Source organism: Equus caballus, chromosome 3 (assembly GCF_041296265.1).
Source record: "Equus caballus isolate H_3958 breed thoroughbred chromosome 3, TB-T2T, whole genome shotgun sequence".
In the NCBI taxonomy this organism is placed as follows: domain Eukaryota; kingdom Metazoa; phylum Chordata; class Mammalia; order Perissodactyla; family Equidae; genus Equus; species Equus caballus.
The window spans coordinates 34032114-34048451 of record NC_091686.1 but is presented as its reverse complement, the minus strand read 5'-3'; the positions used below and the strand labels follow the sequence as shown (position 1 = coordinate 34048451).

Genomic DNA, 16338 nt, shown 5'->3' with positions numbered 1-16338 from the left:
AGTTTTTCTGATTATAAAAGTAATAACACAAGTTTCCTGTGCAAACTTAAAAACACCTAAAGTGAAGGTGAGAGTAAAGGCTTTGTTAGCATCTTGGCTTCGGCGGTTAATCTGCATTTCTCTTATGAGTGAGGCTAAGATTAGTGTCAGCTTTAAGGGCTCCTTGTGGCTCCTCTCCTGTGAAATGTCTGTTCATGTCCCCTGACTCTGTTTCTGTTTGATGTTGCTGTGTTTCTAATTGATTTGTAGGCGCTTTCATCCTATTAGGAAATGAACCCTTCAAGATATGAGTTGCAAATATTTTTTTTTTTTTGAGGATGATTAGCCCTGAGCTAACGTCCACCACCAATCCTCCTCTTTTTGCTGAGGAAGATTGGCCCTGAGCTAACATCTGTGCCCATCTTCCTCTATTTTATACGTGGGACGCCTGCCACAGCATGGCTTGATAAGTGGTGCGCAGGTCCGCGCCTGGGATCTGAACTAGCGAACCCTGGGCTGCTGAAGTGGAGTGCGCGAACTTAACTGCTGCACTACTGGGCTGGCCCTATATCACAAATATTTTTTTGTCATTCATTTTTTTGTCTTTTGATTTGGTTTAAGGTATGTTTTCATCCATGGAATTTTTGATTTCAGATAGTCAGATGTATCTGTCCTTTCCTTGATAGCTTCTTAGTTTGGTGTCATCTTAAAAGCCCATCCCCACTTTGAAATTCTACTTACAGATGAGCTCATGTCTTTATTTTCTCACAGTTATATCTTTGGTTCTTTTGGAATTTATCTGGTTTAAAATGTGAGGTTCAGTGCAACTTTGCTTTTGTGCAGATGCCTGCTCGGTTATCCCAGCCCTGGATATTGAGTAATCCAGATTTCCTCTGTCCGTTTGAAATGCCGCCCTGTCCTACATTGCCGTATGGACTTGGTTTATTTCTGGACGTGATATTCTCACCCATGATAAGCCTATTTATGCAGGTGCCACACTATTCTGGTTACTGTAGCTTTATAACTACACATTTCACGTGGTAGCACTAGGCTGCGTGTCTTCCTCTTGTATTTCAGAATTTTTCTGGCGAATCTTGTTTCTTCTTCCATATGAACTCTAGATTAGCTGTTTCCCAGAAACATCCTGCTGGTGTTTTTACTTTAATTGGAATCACATTACACTCATAGATGGGTTTATGGACAGTTGACCCTGGTGTGACGTCACGACGTCCCGTCTAGGAACGTGGTGTTCAGACAGAGTTTGTGTTCCTCAGTGGGGCTCCAGTATTTTCTTTGGTAGGTCTTGCACATTCGCTGTAAGGTGTTTGATCTTTTGCTGCTGTGGTAAATGGGCTCTTGGCTTTCATTTTATCTTCCAACTGGTGAATTTATATTTAAAAGCTCTTGCATGCTAATTTTGTGGCCACCCATCTTACTGACTTCTCTTGCATTTGTAATCATTTTTGAGTTGATTACCTTGAGTTTTCCAGGATGATACTGATTATCTGCAAATAAAGACATTTTACTTCTTCCTTTCCAGTCTCCCTGTCTTTCAGTCTTGTGAACTGTGTCAGCCTGTACTTCCCTCAGAACAGCTCACAGCGGTGGTGAGGATGGCGCCTGGTCTTGTTCGCGGCCGTGGTGGGTGTCGTCATGGGGCAGAAAGATGGCCTTGGGGTCAAGATAGACTTTATTATGTCGGGGACAGAGCTGTCTGCTCGTGTTTCCTTAAGTGGGCTTTGTTTTGTTTTCATTGAGAAGAGATGTGGAATGTACCAGTGTTTCTGAGCATCTGTGGAAACCACGAGGTGGTTTTTCTCCCCCTTAGTCTAGTAATGTGGCGACTTGTGTGAATAGACATCTCACACTGAGCCAGGCTGAGGTCCTGGGAAGGAGTCTCACTGGCCTGCGGGCGCTCTGCGCTGCTGCACGCTGTTTGATCACCTTTTATGTAGGACTTCAGCACTGATGAGTGGACTTGGTCTAATATTTTTTGTGCTGTTTTTGTCTGGTTTTAATAGCAATCTTTTGCTAGCTTCTAGAACTGGAAGCCTTTCTTTTCTCTCTAGGCCTTGGAATAATTTAAACAGAGGACTTGGGACTCCTGAAACATCTTCACTTTCTAGCCGAGTCTTTCAGACCCAGGGAGTGACTTTGGGCTCCTGGGAGAGAGGACAGGCTGTGAGGTGGACGATGCTGTGTGCCCTGATAGTTCTGAAAACTGAGGTGAAAGGCTGAGCCCCGGATTCTGGGCCACCCTGTGTTCTGATGGTTGATGATCATTTTAAATGTTGGCACAAAATGGTACTTCCCAAGGGACCGGAGGACTCGTGGTGACCTGAGGGCTGCAGGGTGGGCAGGTCATGTCTCATCGTGACCTTCAGCTGTCTCCACCCGCTGAGGAGAGAATCCTTTCACTGCCCCCAGCTCATCCGGCCGTCCTGGAAGAGGAGCCTCCTTGGCAGCGTGAGGGAGTGTGGAGGACGCCTGCCCCAGCCCTGGAGGCGTGTGCTCCGGGAAGGGCCGGCTGGTGATGCCTTCAGCCTCTTGCTCATGAAGGAACCAGTGAGAGGCCCCCTCCAGCTCTTCACATGGGGCTCTGCCCTTCCTCAACTCTGCAAGCCAGCCCTTCAGGGTCGTTTATTAACTGCATCCACGGGCCTTGCCCACCCTCCCACCCCCTTGCACCCCAACTCCAGTTCCAGGATTTCTGCCAGCTTTGCTAACCTCCACACGCCAGGTCCACTCTGTCCTGTGCCCTGATCTGGTTCCTCAGGGCTGTGGTGTCCTCAGCCTGCCCCTCACGGGCGCCTCCCATGTGACCCCTCCGTGTGACCTCCCATGGGCTTCACAAACTGCAGCTGCATGCCCTGCATCCTTGTGAGCAGTGCAGCCCTCGGGCCGCCCCAGACTCTCAGTCCCCGGTGCAGACGCTGCCTGGCTTTTCTTCATGGATGATGGGCAAGGCTGGGCTACCATCTTCCCTCCTCACTCCCTCTATCTGGGCCCCCCAACCTGAGGCTTCTGGAAATCTGGGGGTGCGAGGAGGAGCAGAGATGGGGAAGAGAGGAGGGAGGATGGCCAGGCCCCCACCTTCCCCTGCGAGGCTGCCGATGTCCCTTTCACTCCCGGCCAGGCCGTGGGCTGCTGCTTGTGGTGCGCCTCGTACTTTGCCGAGCAGAAAGGCTCTCGCCCTGGACTCCCTTTAGTTGGACTCGAGTGGCTTTTATTTTGTTTTCCTTTGTCTTATGTACTTTTTCCCCTAATTACTAAAATGATAGCTTATCGTCATCAAATACAAAGTCATGAGAATCAGGCGAGAAGAGTGCTGACATGGCCCCCACCCAGGCGCCGTCTCCAGGCCCGTTCCCCATCATTCCTGTGCTTTCCTGGGACTGTTGGCTGTATTTGCAGTCTAACTCTGTCTAATTTGGATCTTTAATTTTTTTTAGCTTAACTTTTTCCAGAGATATTTTCCAGTCTCATTAGAATTTTCTGCAAACTCTTTTTAATGCAGCCTAACATTCATCATCTTGCTGCAGTGTAATTGACCATGTGGATGAACCATTCTCCTGTAGCTGCACATGGGGTTTGCACCCAGCTGTTCATGTGTCCCCATTATTGCCCTGACCATGTACTTGTGTGACTTACCCTCTGGGAGTCTCAGTCGTTATCTGTAAAGGGGGGGCCATATGATTATCTGCGGACCCCCGAGTGATTTTGGAAGATAGAGTAGGACACTGCATGTGAATGACTTAGCACCAGACCTGGCCAGAGCCACCCAGGAGAGATGTCAGGCATTATTACTGTAACTCTGCTGCCTAAATCTGTGCAAAACCCATAGCTGGTTTTTGGATCCTACAGAATGGGAATTGCCGGGCAAAAGGTCCTAAAGATGTTCCAAAGGCTTTTCCATGCCGTCAGTTTGTGGGTGAGCCCCCGTCTCTCCGCACTCCCTCTGGCCCTGGGGTTGGCCCTGGTGGAGACAAGACCAGCTAGCACGTGGACTTTGGGTTGGCTCTGATTCTGCCACTTAATAGCTGGTTGACTGTGGAAAGGCTTCTCAACTTTTCCAAACCCCAAACATCTGCAGCACAGGGATAATGTTATCTGTATCCATCTCCTAGGTTGTTGTGCAGATTAAGTAAGATGATGATTGTAAAGTGCCAACACATGGTGAGCAAGCCCTGGGTAAATATTAAACTTATTCTTACATGTTCTAGGCCCCTGGTTTTCTGTGTGCATACATGTCTTATAAGGTAATTTCATAACAAACATGTTTCAAAGATCTTTGTTCTGAGTAATTGGGTCTAGTTGGTATTCCTAATGTCTATGATCTTTTCGTGCAAAGTAAATAAGATTATGACTGTTCACAAGCTATCTTCTTCATGGTATTTAGCCCAAGTCTGATTTCACCATGGCAACATTGAAATCCTTGCTCATTACATTCACTTACTCCCATTTTTATGTTATTTATCTATTTGATTTTTTTTAGGGCCTTTTCTCTCTGAGTTCAGCCATTTAAGTGGAAGGTTTATGATTTTAATGGAAGTTTTTTCTTTTATGGTTATTGTTTCCTGTGTCCTAAAAAACCTTGCCTACTCTCAAGTTACAAAGAATCTTTTTTTTTTTGAGGAAGATTAGCCCTGAGCTACCATCTGCCACTAATCCTCCTCTTTTTGCTGAGGAAGACTGGCCCTGAGCTAACATCCATGCCCATCTTCCTCTGCTTTCTCTGTGGGACACCTACCACAGCATGGCTTGCCAAACAGTGCCATGTCCTCACTGGGGATCCGAACCAGTGAACCCTGGCCCGCCGAAGCGGAATGTGCTAACTTAACCGCTGCACCACCGGGCCGGGCCCCTCTCTCTCTCTTTTTTAGAAGTTTTGTAGCTTTATATTATGTTCAGGTCTGTGACCCATGTAGAATTATTTCTTGGGTATGGTGTGAGGTAGGGATTGTGGTTCATTTTCTCTGTATGGATGTCCAGTTGTTTGAGTACTATTTGTGGATAAATGACTTTCCTTTCCCCATTGGGTAGCTTGGACACCTTTGTCAAAAGTCAGCTGACCAGATAAATGGGGGGTTCTGTTTCTAGGCTCTCTATTTAGTTCCATTGATGTATTTGTCAGTACTTATGCTCATACCACCATCTTGATTACTGTAGCTTTATGGTGAGACATAACGTGAGCTAGTGTGTGTCCTCCAAATTCGTTCTTTTGCAAGATTGCTTTGGATGTTCTAGGTTTTTTTCATGTTCATGTGAATTTCTGAATCAGCTTGTCAGTTTCTGCAGAAAGCCTGCTGGGATTACGACTGGCATGGCTTTGAATCTATAGATTAGTTTGGAGGGAGTTGCTGGCTTAATACTGAGTCTTCTGGTCTGTAGGCACCTCTGACTATTATGTAGGCCTCTTTATACTTCCTTTCAGCAGAGGCTTGTGATTTTCAGAGTAGAGGTATTGCACATATTTTGTAATATTTATTCCTAAATTCTGTGTTTTTTGAAGCTGTTGTAAATAGGACTTAAAAAATTTTCATTCTCCAATTTTCTATTGTTAGTATATAAAAATGAAGCTGATTTTTATATATTGATCTTGTAGTTCTAATAGTTGTTTAGTTCAGTCATGCAGTAATTTCTGTTCTTTACCAGAGTTTGGACAGTAACATATTAAAGCAATTGACAGATCGTAGCTTTTTTTTTGGTAAATTGCTTTTCCTTCTGTTTGTAGAGCTAATCTAGATAATCATCAGAAACAGTATATTGAGTTAGGAACTCAGAGCTGTGGATTAATTATGTTAAGTGTGCAGAATCAAGCTATTAAGCACTAAATATCCTTCACATTGTTTGATTCCATAATAAATTACTGAGGTTTGGGGATGCGGTGTTTTAAAGCTCCCTTTTTACAGATATGTTTATTGAACATACAACATAACTATGAAGGCACATTTTAAAGGGGAAACCCACCCACACCCTCCACCCGCTGTTCCTCTCTCGTTCTTCATCAGCAGCTGCAGAGAGCAGCTCTGGTCAGCCTGACCAGCACAGTTGAAGTGACAAGAGTCCTGCTGTGCTCCTGCTGCCCCAGAAGCCAGAGAAGCAGGCTCAGTGTAGACGCCTCCTGTCCTGTGGTGGACATGGAAGTGAGGCTCATGTAGCTGCTACCCAGGAGCTCTGGACACTGGCTGTGGCCCCAGCCCTGCCCAAAGGGACCCCTGTGATCCCTGCTGCTTCCCATGAATCTGGGTCCATGTGCTGAGGGAAAGTGGGGACCAGAGTCTTCATTGGTGGCACGCCTCCACAGAGGAAGGGAGGCCAGGTGCTGGGAGACCACACACAAGGCAGCTCGCCTCCTGCCCAGCTTCCGTCTCCATCCCATTCACTTACGTGGGACTTGATGTGGGCATGCCCAAGGCATTGCCCCAGCTGTAAAAATGCTGCTCTGTCCACTTGGCGTCACAGCGAGCAGCCTCTTCACGCCCTTGTGTGATGGTGGTTTTCATAGCCTGTGTTCTTTTGGAAGGAATTCCGAACGTGGCTAAGGGAAGAATGGGGACGGACACTGGAGGACATTTTCCACGAGCACATGCAGGAGCTCATCCTGATGAAGTTCATCTACACCAGTCAGTATGAGTAAGTGCAGCCCCCCTCTGTGAGTACCGTGAGCACAGTCCCTTTCTGTAGGGGTACTATGAACACAATCCCCCTCTGTGGGCACTGTGAGTGCAGTCTTTTTCTGTGGGGGTACTATGAGCATAATCTCCCTCTTTGTGGGTATTGTGACTGCAGTCCCTCTCTGTGGGTACTATGAGCACAGTCTCTTTCTGTGGGTACTATGGGCACAGTCCCTCACTGGGTATAGTCCCTTTCTGTGGGGGTACTATGAGTATAATCCCTCTTTGTGGGTACTGTGAGTACAGTCTCTCTCTGAGTACTGTGAGTGTAGTCCCTCCCTCTCTGGTACTGTGAGCACAGTACCCATCCCCTCCTTGTCTGTTCTGTCTGATTTATCATCACCACCCACCAGCAGTGTGCTCTAGTGGGCCTGGTGTGTGCGCCAAAGCCTCGTGCTTGTTTCCTCATGTCTGCCCTGGGAGGCCTGCTTTCTCTGCCTCTCTGTCCTTGGGCCCTGTCCCTTTGCCACGTCACCACCATGATTTCAGGGGTTCCTGTCACAGATGACAGAGCAGGAGTGGCATTCCCTCCCCTTCACTGAGAGTTCCACCTCAGCTGCCTTGGGGCAGCCAGCAGAGTGTGTGAGCACATTAAACTCTGTTGGGATTGGAGAAGGTGTGGGGTGTGCCATGTACCTGTGGGTTGGGATGAGTGTAGGTCAGGAACGTGGGGTGCCCCTGCTCCCCTCTGGCCTGGCAGAAATCTAACCCTGGCAGTGCTAGGCGGCTCTGCCCTGCCTGCCCCCCGTGGTGTATGTGAGATCTATGCTTCTGCCCTGCATGCGTCTCTGCTGTGCTCTCACACTGCCTGCTCCTCCCACAGCAACTGCCTGACCTACCGCCGCATCTACCTCCCGCCCAGCCACCCGGACGACCTCATCAGGCCTGGCCTCTTCAAAGGCACCTACGGCAGCCATGGCCTGGAGATTGTCATGCTCAGCTTCCATGGGAAGCATGCCAGGGGCACGAAGATCACGGTGAGTTGGGGGGGGGGCGACCGTGGAGGGGCCATTAGATGGGCCACGGACTAGCGTGACTTGGGCTGCACCCTGGCTACTTAGGATGGGCCTTGGGCCCACTGACCCAGGAGCTGCATTTTACAACATCTCCAGGGGAGTCTGAGCACTTCCAAGGTGGCATTACCACACGCCTCTCAGCCCTGGCCACACGCTGAGATCCTTGGGGACATTGAGAAAATACTGATGCCCAGACATAGGGATTCTGATTTAATGGTGGGGGGTGGGCTGGGTAAGGGGCTCCACGAGCTCCCCAAGTGACCCTAAGGTGCCACCACCTTGGAGACCCTCTGCGTTACCTCACGGGTCCCTCTGCCCTTCCCAGCCTCAGCAGCTCGTGGAAGCAGTTGGAGGGTGAGCTGAGTGGGTTCCTGAATGAATAGGGCCTGCGTTGCCAGCTTCAGGGGCCACCATTCACCCTGTGCTCCCCTGTCATGTGCAGAGTCGTTGGGGTTTCTGGCAGGCACCCTGAGGTGTCCTGTAGAGGCAGCACCTCTCTGTGCTCCTCACAGAGCATTGTCCCAGACCTCCGTTGCCGGGCTCCCTCTGCTTTGGGGAAAGCGCCTTGAGATGGAGAGCGCAGAAGCAGGACTGTGTCCCTGGGCTCTCTGCCGGGCTGTCAGGGGGCTCATTGGCCCTGTGGAGAACTGCGCCCCAGAAGGTCTCCTGCGGTTCTGGCTTAGGAGCTTTTGTGTTCCAGGCAGCCAGGTCTGGGCTGGCGTCTTGGGCCTGTCCCACCCTGCCTGAGCCTGGGAGGGTCCACGCACTTCCCTTCACCTGTCACCTGAGGTCTTTGAGTGCAGTCAGGCCAGTGTGCTGGGGGCCTGCGGGCTCAGGGAGCTGCCTGGTTACAGCCCTGAAGATCACTTGTAGGTGCTGCCCTTCTCTGTCCTCAAAGATCCCTTCACAGATGGGGCCGCCTACTCCCGCAGTAATTTTTTAAGGGCTTCCAAAATATTCTTACTTGGTAAGGGGTTACCGCCTAATCAGTAGGAATGTCAGAGCAAGCTCCTTTGGCTGGAGGCGGGATCTAGGTCGGAAACCACGCAGAGCATGTTTCTGCTGGTCTCTGAGCCCTGCTGATCAGCGTCCGCTCGCTCCTCAGGGTGACCCCAACATCCCTGCTGGGCAGCAGACGGTGGAGATTGACCTCATGCACCGCATCCAGCTGCCCGACGTTGAGAACCTCCGCAATTTCAATGAGCTCTCCCGCATCGTCCTGGAAGTCCGTGAGCAGGTGCGCCAGGAGCAGCAGCAGCAGGAAGACGGGCCTGAGGATGCTGAGGGCTGCAGCCGGCAAAGCCCCCAAGAGCCCCAGCGGGGCCCTGCCCAGCCCACTGTGGAGCCGCCCGCTGAGAAAGGCAGCGAGCCCGGGGATGGAGGCGCCGCAGCTGCGGCTGAGCAGCCCGTCGAGTCTGGGCAGGGGCAGCCATTTGTGCTGCCTCTGGGGGTGAGCTCGAGGAACGAGGACTATCCCCGCACCTGCAGGATGTGGTAAGGATGCGAGGGGGGGCGAGGAGGGGCTTCAGGGAGGGCCCTGCCTCCCACCCAGCACAGAGATGGGCTGGGGTGGAGAACGGGGTGGGGCTCTGCACCTGGTGGGGCCGCAGGAGCGAACTCCAGCCCCATGTGATATCAGGGGCTCTGTGGCCGGGAGGGGCACGCTGCATTCCTTCCCGGCCGTTCTGTGTGTTTGCAAGGCCTTGCCACAGGGGACCTCTGCTGCATGTGCTCTAGGCTCAGCGGGCATCACTTTGCCTCCCTTGGGCTCTGGGGCTTCTTTCTCTACTCTGGAAGGAACCACAGGCCTCATGCCTAGGGCTGCTGTCCCACTCCTGCCCAGTAGAGCTCCAGCATGGCGGGTGGAGGTGGGGGGCCCAGGCACCATTCCATGAGCTGGGAGGTTCGGGCCGGCCCCTAACTCCTGGTCATCCGTCAAGGCACCGAGTTCTTTGCAAAAAAGCCCTAAGTGTGTTTCAGCCTGATGCTGGTCTTAGAACTTGGCTGTAATGGGTACTTGAAAGTCCTGCCTTCTGAGTTACTGTCAGGTGCATACTGCTGAATCTTCATCGATTATATTTGAGTTGCTTGTTTGTGGACATAACTATCCCAGGGACTGAGATTTTTGTTGGCTGGGGCTGCGTTCTGAAGACGTGTGCTTTGGGTCAGTTAGAGGAGGGCTGCCTGAGACCCTGCTCCTTCAGGTGGTGAGCTGGTCGAGAGCAGTGGTTGGTGGGGAGAGCCTCACAATCTGGGGCGAACCAAGCACGCTGGCTTGTGTGCTCTGCAGGGGAACATCCATCTCCTCAAACACCCAGAGCCTTGCCCGTCGGTGTAGACAGCTCGCTGTGCTGGGTGTTGAGAGCTGAGCAGGGCCCTACACAGACAGGCTTTCTTGGGCTCCATCACCTCCTGGTTCTTAGCTTCCTGCTGGCAGATAGTGAAGGTGGCTCACATGGAACGAAGGGTGTTCCAGGACACCCAGAATGACATGGTGCTTGACTCGGGCCAGTTCACGTACTCCAAGGCCCCTCACCACTCTCTCCCTGCACCTTCCCTCTTGTCTTTGTTCAGTTTCTATGGCACAGGCCTCATCGCTGGCCATGGCTTCACCAGCCCTGAGCGTACCCCTGGGGTTTTCATCCTGTTCGACGAGGACCGCTTTGGCTTCATCTGGCTGGAGCTAAAATCCTTCAGCCTGTACAGCAGGGTCCAGGCCACCTTCCGGAACGCAGACGCACCGTCCCCACAGGCGTTTGAGGAGATGCTCAAGAACATTCAGTCCCTCACCTCCTGACGGCCCCCTCCCCTGCCGGGGTGCTCCTGGGGCTCCGGCCCCTGCGACCTGGCAAAGCAGCAGCATGCACTTCGGACATCTGGCCTTGGACCAGAACACCCACCTTCTCATAGGGGTCACGGCCCAGCCCCCCGGGATGCTTTCTATAGAGTGTGCAACCCAGGCCTGTATAGTTGTCAGTAGCTGATGGGAAAGCTGAGCATGTCTTATAAAAAAAAAAAAGAACAAGAACAAAACTGATTTTGAGGCCAGCTGCAGGGCGTGTAAATAACTGAACTGGAGAAACTGGGTTTGTCCTTGGCCTGCTGGCAGTTTTCTAGGGAAAACAAAATCCTCCTTCAGGGGAGTTCATGAGTAACAGAGTCTCTTGCTGTGGGCTGACATAAGGGGGTCCTCTCACAGGAAGCGAGTGAAAGGGGCCATGGGCCTGCGAGAGACTGGGGTGAGGGCCTCGGACAGGTGAACTTTGCTGCAGCCCGGCCAGGGTGGTGGGGGAGGCAGTGTGTGCAGAAAGGGAGCTCTGGGGGAGTGGGGGTGTCGGGTTTGGGACCCTGGACTGAATTCCTGTTTCTCTACCGACTTGCTTGGATTGTGGACAGAAGCACTTCACCCTGAGCTCAGTTTCCGATTCAGTGAAATGGGGCTAGTGACGTGGGTCACTAGAGAATGTCACCGCAGGCCTGTGAGCAGCTTGGCGGCCTGCGGACACCATCCTGGCCCTGGTCCCCGGGCAGCGCCTGTGCACCTGCCCCGGCCTCTCTCCAGCTTTAGAACCAAGACCTTCGCTGCAGCCACTTCCAGACAGGGCACTCGTGTCCACACCCTACCCCTCCTCCTGCCGCACCCTGAGCTGCAGCCACTTGTCCCAGAAGTGAGACGGCTACATCTGAAATGGCCCTGCAGTTATTTACCCAGATGCTGTCCTTGGAAGTGTGAAAGCATCAGAAGTGGTTGCACAAGACGACTTTGAAGCCCCTTTGCAGGGGAGAGGGCAGCTTTCTAGAAAAGTCACACCGCACGCAGGGAGGCACACTTTGGACACCAGGACCTCTTGGGGACCCTTCTGCTGGCATTGTGCCTGTGTTGTGCTGACCCCTGCATTTGGGGACCCTTCTGAGGTCTCTACTGATCTTGGTGTTTCCTGAAGAGCAGAGCCCTAAGTGCACGCAGGCCCCTGAGAGTTAGCTTCAGCTCTCCCTCCAGCGTGCAGACAGCCACCACCCGTCCACCGCCCATGGCGTGGGGCTTCACTGGGGGCAGGGCAGACTTCATCCCCCTCTCAGTTGCTCATCCTTGTGGGGTGGACTGCACTGAGCCCTCATACTGAGGGCGAGGGACCCCAGGGAAGGGGGGCGGCTTTGTGGTGCCTTCATGTAGAGACCAGCCTCAGATGTCCCATGAAATGTGTCCTGTTTTCTCGATTAATTTCTCCCTGACTGGCCTTTTTCTAAAATAAAAAATCCCCATTGCCCTAGCTTCAGTGCATTTGGCAACTTTGAACTTCCTCTGCTTCCTAGAATCACAGAATTGACAAGCTCTGAGGCCCAGCCCCTCAAAGGCAAGCTGGCCCTCCCAGGAGGGAGGTGAGTGGAGAAGGCTGGGTCCCTCCTGGGCAGCCACGGGATGCGTCCACCTGGCGCTATCAGCCAAGTCTCGTCAGAGATGCTCGCCGCTCACCTCCCATCCTTCTAACAGGACCTGCAGTCAGGTTGAGGTGTGATCCCAGTTTCTCTTGCAGGACTGAGCCTAAAAGCATTGTCATCCCTCCCCTCTTGCAGTGTGACTGTTCTTCTCTCGTGCCAAGCATGGCTGTCTCTGAACAGTGATAACCATGGCCATGAAGCCTTCAGGAAAATGAAAATGAAAGACAGCTGGGTGTAGGCTGTTGCTCTCTGAGTTTCACCATTGTTTAAATAAAATCAAGAAAATGCATATTTTACCCAGAGCCTGAGGCTCACTCTAAGGGACCCCATCTCCATCTAGGGTCCCCTGTAGCTTTGTAAAGCGCACATGAATTAAAGATGAGCACTTCTGATTAAAAACCAATCTCAAATCTAAATGATGTAACCTGCCTCCAGTGTTTGGGCCTATACATGGTTTCCACTAATATGACTGGAATAATCCTGGGCTGTTGGCTGCGTCTACATTGGCCCCTGTCTCTGGTGTCGAGTGGGGCCCCAGGGCCTGTGGGGTCTGTCCAGCTGGCAGTGGCCTGGGTGAGGGCTTGCACAGCGGTCATCCAGAGTCCGTGCTATTTCCCACTCTCACGTGCCCCTAGCCACCTCTAGTTCTCCAGCTCAGTAGGGAGTGTGCAGGTGCCAACCCAGCGCCACTGGCCTCCCTCTACGGCGGAATAGACAGGCAGCTCATCAGGGGAACTTCCAGTTAGTTCATTTGGGTGAGAAAAGGAAAAGGCTGAAAGCAGTGAAGGCAGTGTGATTTTGATACAGACGTCTCAGTGAGGAACCGAATGGCCCAGGTTAAGGACTGGCTTTGCCCGGTGGTGCCGACTGGGGAAGGTGGCAGTGGGCCTAGCAGCGTTTTGGATGGTCTCCGTCGCTGGCACCACCTGCACTTGCCGCTTGGCTGCTGTGAGGTGGGGTCAGTGTCTGTGGGACGGAAGGGCCTCAGGTGCCTCTCCACATACGGGACACACTCTGCTCTCTGCTGCTCGATGGGCAGCGATGTGATTGGAGACTGACTGGAGGTTTCACACAGTCACTGGAGAGTCTTCTGTATCGGGGCTGAGTGTTCACTGCAGGAGGCTGTTGCAGGGGACCTTTCTTCTCGGCCAGGGGCCGCAGGCCTGGCAGTGTCCGGTTACATCTGCTCCCCGCCCCGGCCCAGACCCCCACTGCCTGCTGCTGACTGAACAGGGCTGGAGGCTTTGTGGTGGTGGAATTGTTTCAGAATCCTTCCTTCCTCAGTCCAGACTGGGACCTCCCTTCCTGGCCGTCCCTCTGTCTGGTCTGCTGGCTCCCTGTGGCTGCCCTGCTCCTTCTCTCCCGAACGCCCTGGCCCGACACCAGGCAGCTCAGTGCTGGTGCCTGCAGCCCTGGAAAGTCCTCCTGGCAATGCGGAGGGTGGCAGAGCACACGCAGTGGTCTAACCCCAGCCAGATGCAGGTGGCCTCCATTCCCGCATCATGCAGAAGGAGCTCAGAGGCCGAGGTGGCATGCCAGACTCCCTCCGAGGATGCGGAGCCGTTCACTGCTGCAGCCCAGACAGCCGAACCCCCTCCTCAGCCAGCCAGTCCTCTCCGCCTGACACCACCGAGGGGCTGGTGTTCCATTTGTGGGCTGCCCAGGTTTGCTCACACTGCCACTGTGAGGTCACTCTGTAGTGCTCGTGAGCAGTGACAGAGGTACAGAAACCTCGGTCCCCTTGTCATTTGGTGGACTTGGTCACAGGAATCTGAGAATTTCTCGAGTTCCTTGTGACCACGCTGTCGGTACACACCTTGGTATGTAGGAGAACCGAGCAACCTGAAATCTGACTCAGTGCTTGGGGAGGGCGACCATGTTAGTTTGGTACCCTCGTATTCTCTTTGCCACTTTCATGCTCTAACTCTTGAGGATGCTGACAGGAGCCTTCTCACGTGACCCTCCTCTGGCTTGAGCATAAAACACCCCATTCATGGTCAATCCCGGTGTTAACATAGCTACCTCTGTCCTTTTATGGGAGAAGATCTAGAATGTGCTTTGACTCCACGTCCTGACAGTGTTTAGAGAGTAGAAACAATGCCGTCAGTCTGCCTGATAGTGTGACTGGGAACGAGAAGGTGGCAAATGACTGGGCTAGCACTGGGTCATCAGCCGCCTGCAGGCCAGCCTTCGGGGGGCATGGGTGCTGGTGGGGCTCCAGCAGGAAGGCGGGCCCTCTTCTCATCCTTCCCGTGCTCACAGGGAGGCCAGGCAAAACACACGAAGGGCTCAGAACCTTTTGCTTTTTCAGCCTAATTTTACTTTTGGTTTTTATTTGAGATCATATAGCCAACTTGGCGAAGAAAAACATTTATGCTGTTTGATCTTGAAACGCCATGCCCTGGGAAGAGTCCTGGTCACTCAGTCATCCACTGGGGTGTGCCGGGTGGGGCTGGGGCTGGGGAGGACTTGAGGAAGCAGCTGCTGTGAGCCGGGGCCCCGACACTGTCACTGGGCATGGTCACAGGAATGACTGTGCAGGGTTGTTTCTCCATAAATCAGTTTTTGAAACCTTGTTGTGTGCTTTGTTGTTTCTTCTGGGATGTGATTCAGATGCAGGCTGGGGCCTTAAACATCCTGGGCTCTGGATGCAGGAGGGGACACTGTGGGAGGGGGCTGCGGGCTGAGGGAGGGGCCTGGATCGCGGATGGGAGCCTGCGCTTCGCACACCTAGTCTCAACCTGTGAAGTTTTGATTTTCCATCATGGAACAGAGCGGCAAGTGAGCCCTTGGAACTCAGACCCCGGTAGGTCCCTGGATCCCTCCCTGTGACCTCAGCTGACATGTGTCCCCATCCCCATGTCACAAGGTGGCCCTGAGGGAGTGTGGGCCACTGTGGATTTTCTTAGGCTGAAGTCGGTGAGTTTGCCTTCTCTGAGAGCAGGGTAGACAGGGCAGGCGCTGTGCCGTCGCTGGGCTTACAGCTGAGGATCTGAGGTATCTTTTTTTTTTTTTCCTGTTTACAAAAGTAATATTCTTGTAAAAAATTAAAATATTTAACATAGAAAGTAAAAGTACCTCATGTTCCCATCCAGACGGGCCGGGAGAGCTGAGGGGTCGCTTAGCCCCACTGTCCCTGAGGTGTCACACTGCTGCTGGCTGGAGGGCGGCCTGGGTCCCTTCTCACAGAGGGCTGTGTAGGTGGCATCTCCCCTCCGCCCCCTCAAGAGAGGACTTTGTAGCCTGACCTCTAGTGGGGATTTAGGGTCACTGCATCTGTGCGTGAGCCCAGCCAGCAAGGCGAACGCTGCAAAGAAAGAAAAGCCACTTGCATAAAGTTTTCAGACCTACCCCCCCATTTTGACCTGAAAATCCAACAGTGATAGAAGGCTGCCACTCTGGCTCCTTCCAAGAATATGGTTTTCAGACCCCGCACAGTCGCTGGGGACAAACGCTGTGCTCATGGGGGAGGGTGGGCACCTGGCACTCCCCTTCCCACACCTGCCGGCTCTTGTGCGATGCCCGGGCCCTTCTCTGCCCTGCTCTGGGGTGAACAGGTGCTTCTCGGTGAGCAGAATCAGAGGGGAGAGGCAGCAAACCGCCCAGGACACGCGTGGGGGCCCCACAGGGAGGCCTAAGAAGCAGCTCAGGTGGCCAGGTCCAGCCCTAGATGGTCCTGCTCTCCCCTGTAGGCACGTTTACGTGCCTGCAGCCCAGGCCAAGCCGCAGACCCAAGATGCTCAGGGGGAGCCAGGCGTGACCGCAGTGCTCCTCAGTCCTGAGCCCTGGCTGCTCATTTGAGCGGGGCCTCTCCCCCGGGCCCTCCATCTCCATGTTTGGGGCTGGGTGATTCCGTGCTGGGGCTGTCAGGTGCACTGTAGGGCACCCCGCAGCATCCCTGGCCTCCTCCATCGTGACAACCAAACGCCTCGACGCAGCCAGTGTCCCTGGGGGCAGTCACTCGTGGAGAACCAGTGCAGTACCTGCACCTCCATGCCCCAAACAGGGTGCTGAGCCCTGGGGACACAGCGGTGAACAAGTGGCAGGGTTTCAGTCCTGCGCAGGTTACAGCACGGAGCATCCCCAACGTGGGCTCAGGTGGCCTCCCCTTGACCCTCAGCGTCGCATCAGGGTGTAGTCTATCCCCAGTGCAGTAAAGGGTCAAGGCCGAGATGGAAGTGGGCACAGGTGGATCTGTGGCGCCTCGCTTGGGTGACGCCTGGCCC

At 53.2% G+C, this 16338-nt stretch overlaps 1 protein-coding gene across 2 annotated transcripts in view; it reads left to right on the top strand.

Moving 5' to 3' along the window:
* FBXO31 (F-box protein 31) overlaps nt 1-12528 on the top strand; it is a 44380-nt gene extending 31852 nt beyond the window's left edge. For both annotated transcript variants that reach the window (XM_023637459.2, XM_023637458.2), the window contains 4 exons: nt 6506-6615; nt 7480-7633; nt 8778-9166; nt 10247-12528. In XM_023637459.2, the coding sequence (XP_023493227.1) occupies nt 6506-6615; nt 7480-7633; nt 8778-9166; nt 10247-10469 (876 nt within the window). In that variant the 3' untranslated portion in view covers nt 10470-12528. The remainder of the gene's footprint in view (nt 1-6505; nt 6616-7479; nt 7634-8777; nt 9167-10246) is intronic.
* Nucleotides 12529-16338: the final 3810 nt, after the last annotated feature.